Source organism: Priapulus caudatus, unplaced genomic scaffold, assembly GCF_000485595.1.
Source record: "Priapulus caudatus unplaced genomic scaffold, Priapulus_caudatus-5.0.1 Scaffold575, whole genome shotgun sequence".
NCBI classification, from domain to species: Eukaryota; Metazoa; Priapulida; class Priapulimorpha; order Priapulimorphida; family Priapulidae; genus Priapulus; species Priapulus caudatus.
In genome coordinates this window covers 7,236-14,735 of record NW_014577636.1, presented here as the reverse complement: position 1 = coordinate 14,735, position 7,500 = coordinate 7,236, and the positions used below count along the sequence as shown (strand labels likewise).

At 45.6% G+C, this 7,500-nt stretch overlaps 1 protein-coding gene across 1 annotated transcript in view; it reads right to left on the bottom strand.

Annotated features, from left to right (window-relative positions):
• LOC106811794 (phorbol ester/diacylglycerol-binding protein unc-13-like) overlaps positions 1 to 3,684 on the bottom strand; it is a gene marked incomplete at both ends in the record, with an annotated part of 21,596 nt that extends 17,912 nt beyond the window's left edge. The window contains 1 exon segment of the mRNA XM_014815514.1: positions 3,561 to 3,684. Coding sequence (XP_014671000.1) covers positions 3,561 to 3,684 — 124 coding nt within the window.
• Positions 3,685 to 7,500: the final 3,816 nt, after the last annotated feature.

The following is a 7,500-nucleotide window of genomic DNA, read 5'->3' as shown; positions in this document are numbered from 1 at the left end:
CGGCAAGCATCACTCAAACAACGCTCGCCTGGTTGTGTCGGCATATATATACATACATATATATATAATTAATTTTATATAATATACATATATAATTATATATAATATATATTTTTGGAAGATTCAGAACGAATTATGTACATCGCAGCGTATGCTCGCTATTGAATGGGTTTGAGGAGGGGAGCAGCGAGTGCTATACCGTTAATGTGCGAATAAACTGCCTTCGCTTTAATTATTTCGTTATTACATTCAACGCTTCTCTGCGTAGAGCAGAATGAATTTCCCGTGTTGATTATCCAAGCGTACACACACACGCTTGCGCGCACACGCACGCACGCACGCACGCGCACACGTATCGACACGCACGAACACACGCACGCGCATGCGCACTCACTCATATATATATATATACCTATACTCATATACATAATATCAGGAGTAGATAATAGAGTAATAATATAATGTAATAGAGTGATAATATAATAAATTAAAATTAGCAAAATGTAATTAGGCAATCATTAATATAATCCTTTTTCAAAATATCACGTTTACATAATAGAACTAGACAGGAAATGCGTCATGCTGCTGCTGCGCACATAGGCAGCTACGTACGGAACGACTTCCGGCCTCGTCATTATTAATGATTGACAATACTAATGCCGACCTTTTGCGTCTTAGTAAACATGAGTTCGAAGGCATTTTCTTCTTAGTCATACATAGCTGGTGTTTACAGCTGCCGTTGCACCTAAGGTAAAGCATCATTCCAGGACTTTTCTGGGACTCAATGCTTAATCGCATGTGCACATTATAAAATACGGTTGAAAAGGGATGAGGACGTGAATGAATCATCGACGCACGGTAAACCAGCTAATTAACCCATCGCAATGACGTCACACAGAGCGATGAGAGTTAGGCTTAATTTATCATCAGTGTTGTAAACAGTTCCCGTCGCTCCCCCCCCCCATACCGGGTCCGACACCGGTAACCTTTGGCTTTGAAGCAGGACACGCTGATTTTTTATGGATTTGACTGTAGGTTAATAATAGTAAGTATTACCATAATATATATATATATATATATAATATAAATGATAATAAAAATAATAATAAATCATATAATAATATACTATACAATACTATATTAAACTAGAAATGAGCAGTTGTCGCCAACTACATGTATCCCCGTGATCTAGTATGAATAGAATATCTCTGAAAGACGTAGAAGGCAGTGTAAAGTTAAATAAGTCACAAAGACAAAGGTTTGTTAGACAACTGGTGTGCCTCAGATGTGCAAGTATATGGAATCTGGTTACCCTAGGAGGCCGAAGAGGAGATGTAAGTCGACGGTGAAGGTCAAACTAAGGTCAAGGGCAGTGGTGGTTTTGGTATGCGACAGACCTTCTCCCCAAGATGTGTAAGCATACCAAGTTTGGTCGCGCTAGGTCAATTAGGGGCTGAGTTAGAGAGCGGAAGAGAAATATGATCAAGGTCAAGGTAAAGGTGAAATAAAGTCGAAGTGACCTGGTGGGCAGTTTTTACCGATCTCGGATCATCTTCAAATTTGGCATGAAGGTGCGTTATGGTAAAGCGAAGACGCGCCAATCGTTTTGTGTGGCGGAGTCATCGTTGCCATGGTAACAACATTTTTGTGGAAATATTGTAGAACCTGTAACTTTGTCTGTTTTTACCCGATTGTCATGGAATTTGGCACACAGGGCCGATATAACATGTCCTGATGACAATCATAAATATAAATATAAATTTAAATACAAATTAAATTTAAATTTTTATTTTTAAATTTAAATTTTATTTTTAAATTTAAATTTTAATATAAATTTTAATATAAATTTTAATACAAATATAAATTTCATGACAATTGGGTAAAAAGTGCAGAAGTTACAGGTTATAGAATATTTCGACAAAAAATGTTGTTACCATGGCAACGATGACTCCGCCCACACCAAAAACAATAGGTGTCTTCGCTTTACGATAACGCACTTCATTCGAAATTTTAAGATGATCCGAGAAGAACTGCAGCGCGGTAAGAGCGTTCACAAGGAAATCTCTACGGCGGCGGCGGCGGCGGCGGCGGCGGCGGCGGCGCGACGATGCCAAACCCATAGTATCCCACGAACTTCGTTCGGGGGATACAAATATATAGTAGGAATCATCATTGAAATCAGGACTGGCCGGGGTTTTACGCTTACTGCCAAGACTGTTTACCCACCAGCTCTAAATTTACTATTCACCGGCTGTTGCCCATCAACACTGCCAGCATCAAACTGCATGCAGTGCCCCTTCCCACACTCAGGATAATACACTGCCACAATGCTAGCACTATTTTTAAAGTGGGTGGAGCTCTGGGGAAATCCAGCGAATGGCAATCCAACGGCGGCGAAGTCGCCGTCGAACAAACACATTAGAAATTTCTATGATTGCATGTTTGTTGGTGGACAAAATTAGATGTTTTAAGCTGAATACGCAAAAATGTATCAAAGACAATGTTCGAGGTAATAAAAGGTATATGGCAATCATCCCAAAAATTCATGATAAATACGTGAACTTAGTTTAGTAAACAGCGTAATGATTTGAAAGTAGTAAATGGGCGCACTATTTCGTATCACTATTTTATCAAATTTCTCATAAAATAATGGTGGATTTTTAATACTTTGCAGCTTTTATAAGTACACACCGTATTACATAGACAGGAGTAACGAGTCGCTGGTAAAACTTATAGTAAAAAAGCGTAAGAAATTCTTACGGAAATCAGCTTGTGGCAGTGGTAGAATTGAGCCAGAGCGAGAGCGCCATCTGTCGTGGAGTTTGTGCCAGCATATGAACGGTGGCAGCAGCGTCGCCACGTTACGTCAGTCATGGCGGCCGTGACGTCAGACGCGACCTTCGTGTGGGATTACAGCACTGATCTCTCTATATACTAACGATAATATGTTAGTATATATAGAGATGAGTGCTTTACAGGCCAGGCAGTGGTAATTCACGCATCAAACAGACACTATAAGATGCCCCAGAGCGAAGCAACCTTCGCCGACAAAAGTGGGGAATCAACTTTAGCTCTATTACACGGTGGCGCCGAATGAACAGCCATAATGCAATTTCACGCAACTGGTGAAAAAACCTACACCGTAATCTTACTCTCTATCTATAGGGCCTACACGCGCGCACGCACGAACACTCATACACGCACGCACGCACAAACACATACACATAAACACATAAGAGTTAGATAGAAAGAGAGAGGGAGAGATATATAGAAAGAAAGAGACAGAGAGAGAGAGAGAGAGAGATAGAGAAAGAAAGAGAGTGGGAACAGAGAGGAGAGGATGAGAGAGAGAAGGCGACGATGATTAAGATATTGATGATGATTTTGAGATAACCTTGTTGATGACAATAATGATGATGCTGACGATGACGTCGATCGACGAGGACGACGACGACGATGACGCTGATGCCGACGACGACGACGCTGATACTGATGATAATCTATTACACACAACAACGTACTCGCACACAGACTGCTGTAATAACGATGTGTGTGCTCACCGTAAGGCAGTTCGAAGCGCGAGTCGAGCAGCACACTGAAGCCAGTTGGTGTGTGGCTGCCAACCACCTCTCCATCCTTCATGACCAGCTCAGCGTCCAGCGACAGCCACCTACCCTCGCCCTCCTGCAACACGATACAATCACACGATACAACGACATGACACAATCACACGCTATACAATCTCACGATACGACCACACGATACAATCACATAATGCAATCGCACGATATAATCGCATGATAGCATGACATGATACATACATTCATACGATACAATCTCACGATACAATCACATGATACAATCATGCGTGATACAATCACACAACACAATCACACGATACAATCACATGATACAATCATGCGTGATACAATCACACAACACAATCACACGATACAATCACATGATACAATCATGCGTAATACAATCACACAACACAATCACACGATACAATCGCGCGATATAATCACATGATACAATCACATTACACAATCACAGGAGATAATCACATGGAACCATCCCATGAGACAACACATCATGATACTTAACATGTGAGCATACCTAACTCTAACGGGCAGCCAGTTACCAAATAATACTGGGCCAATTACTGAAACAAATGCGCCACTAAGCTGCTAAAGTTTTAATGAGAGATAAATCGAGGTTTGTGATAAAGGATTTAATATATCCCAGGCACACGCGGTAGCAAACGCAATTATATATTTATCGTACATCGTTAACATCCTTCTTCCGATTTCATTCTTCTTCTTGATATTTGTACATGCCCCGGCCACGCTCACGCACGCACGCACGCACACACGTACGCGTGCACGTACGCACGTACACACGCGTACAACGCGTAAAAGCACGACCGGTCCTTAGACCATCTATTGTATACGCCCTGTACCCTTTCGTATTACTGGCTTCTTTCACTCTCTATATAATAATATGAGCTGTGACGAAGGAGGTGACGATGGCAGCGGCCGTTGTCGGCATCATGTCACGTCGTTGCTGCGTTAATTTATAGAGACCCACCACCACCACCACGACGTACACCTATACCCTGACTAGCTGTACGTAAACACCAAACTGCATGCAGCGCCCCCTTCGTACAACTCAGGATACCTCGTGAATGGGGTTAGCAGCTAGAAACAGTAGCCGCTGGAGGGCAGCACATCTGCAGAGGTGAAGAGTATCCGCGTACCCGGATGCACGCCCGGGATAGATTATGGCGAGCAGCAGCTCTTCAGCTCAAGCGGAATCGCAACTATTATTTCCAGATTCAAGGACAGCTCCTCATCACAAAGAAACTGTATTGTCATTTTATTGTGTACACATTTGAGGACATGTACATTGAAATCATTAACGCAGATGTAGAGTTTGGCAAACTCAGCATGCTTCCACGTTTGTAGCTATTCTACGAAAAGCACTTGCGAAAGCACGTAGCTGATAAGTTATAGTTTTTCTAAATCAGACTGTGATATGCCGTCCGGTATATGAAGTGGGTGTTTATTATTTTGTGTGTGCTGAGGAGTTATGTAATATGTTTATTGAGATTCACGGTGATATTAGTGGTGCATATGTGAAGTGGGTGTTTATTCTTTTGTGTGTGCTGAGGAGTTATGTAATATGTTTATTGAGATTCATGTATATATGTAGGTACATGTAGGACCTGCAGAAGAGCCCCCTACTGTCGTACACCACCTATATTCGCGCTGACAATATATATGCGTGCGTGCGTGGGTGTGCACGTCCACGTGTGTGCGTGCGTGCGTGCGTGTGCACGTACAAGTGCGTGCGTGCGTGCGTGCGTGCGTGCGTGTGCACGTACAAGTGCGTGCGTGCGTGCGTGTGTGCGTGCGTGTGGTCATACATGTACGTGCATGCGTGCGCGTGTGCGTGGGTGTGTGCGTGCGTGTGCACGTAAATGTGCGTGCGTGTGTGCGTGCGTGTGCACGTACTCGTGCGTGCGTGGGTGCGTGTGTACGTACCCGTGCGTGCATGCGTGCGTGTGTGCATGCGTGTGCGTGTGGTCACTCGTGCGGGCATGCGTGCGTGGGTGCGTGTGTACGTACCCGTGCGTGCATGCGTGCGTGTGTGCATGCGTGTGCGTGTGGTCACTCGTGCGGGCATGCGTGCGTGGGTGCGTGTGTACGTACCCGTGCGTGCATGCGTGCGTGTGGTCATACATGTACGTGCATGCGTGCGTGTGTGCGTGCGTGTGCGTGTGGTCACTCGTGCGTGCATGCGTGCGTGGGTGCGTGTGTACGTACCCGTGCGTGCATGCGTGCGTGTGTGCGTGCGTGTGCGTGTGGTCACTCGTGCGTGCATGCGTGCGGGGGTGCGTGTGGCATGTGTGTGCGTGNTCAATTATTGAAGTGCTCAAAAACCATGCGAATTCGTCAAGAAGAAAATTAATATCCATCCTCTGCACACAATAAGTTGAGCTATTTGCTTGCTTATGGTAAAGTTACGATTGTTGCCATAACTTTGCGAGTGTTTTCTATTCTAGTTTTCTTATCCAGTGACTCAAGTTAAGAGGGATGATTGGTCCAGAGGCTACAACCAGATCTGGAAAACGGCTTCAACAGTTTTCTCCCTTCTTGCCACCACCCAAAAAGCACCATTCAGGATGTAATGAGGAGTCATGGTCGAGCCTACTCATCACCAAACAGTTCCCAATGTAGCCTATATCCAAGTATCTCTCCTATTCGCCTTACTGGACGGCAGTCGTCAAGTCAACGTTCGCCTCATCGCTCGTCAACTTTTCCGATTTCTTAAGGCAGTAAGTGCTGTTAGGGTACTTGTAGAAAATTAGTCACATTTACCAGTACATATTCTATGATATAGTATTTTTGTAAAATTGTTTATGGAACATGTTAACCACCATATAGAACATACCCAAATTTTAAAATTTTAAAATAATATTCCCCAATGGGGTTAGCCGCTAGAAACAGTTGCCGCTGGAGGGCAGCACATCTGCAGAGGTGAAGATTACCCGCGTACCCAGATGCACACACGGGATAGAGTGGGGGAAGTGGGTGTTTATTCTTTTTTGTGTGCTGAGGAGTTATGTAATATGTTTATTGAGATTCATGTATGTATGTAGGTACATGTATGACCTGCAGAAGAGCCCCCCTACTGTCGTACACCACCTATATTCGCGCTGACAATATATATGCGTGCGTGCGTGGGTGTGCACGTCCACGTGTGTGCGTGCGTGCGTGTGCACGTACAAGTGCGTGCGTGCGTGTGGTCATACATGTACGTGCATGTGTGCGTGGGTGTGCACGTTCACGTGTGTACGTGCGTGTGCACGTCCACGTGCGTGCGTGCGTGCGTGTGCACGTACTCGTGCGTGCATGGGTGCGTATGTACGTACCCGTGCGTGCATGAGTACGTGTGTGCTTGCGTGCGTGCGTATGCACGTACAGGTGCGTGCATGCGTGCGTATGTGCGTGCGTGCGTGCGTGTGCACGTACACATGCGTGCAAACGTGCGTGTGTTTGCACGTACACGTATGTGCGTGCGTACGTGTGTACGTACACATGCGTGCATGCGTGTGGTCATACGTGTACGTGCATGCGTGTGTGCGTGCGTTTGCAGGTACACATGTGCACGTACATGTGCGTGCGTGCGTGCGTGCGTGTGCACGTACTCGTGCGTGCATGCGTGCGTGGGTGCGTGTGTACGTACCCGTGCGTGCATGCGTACGTGTGTGCTTGCGTGCGCGCGTATGCACGTACAGGTGCGTGCATGCGTGCGTATGTACGTGCGTGCGTGCGTGTGCACGTACTCGTGCGTGCATGCGTGCGTGGGTGCGTGTGTACGTACCCGTGCGTGCATGCGTACGTGTGTGCTTGCGTGCGTGCGTATGCACGTACAGGTGCGTGCATGCGTGCGTATGTACGTGCGAGCGTGCGTATGTACGTGCGAGCGTGCGTG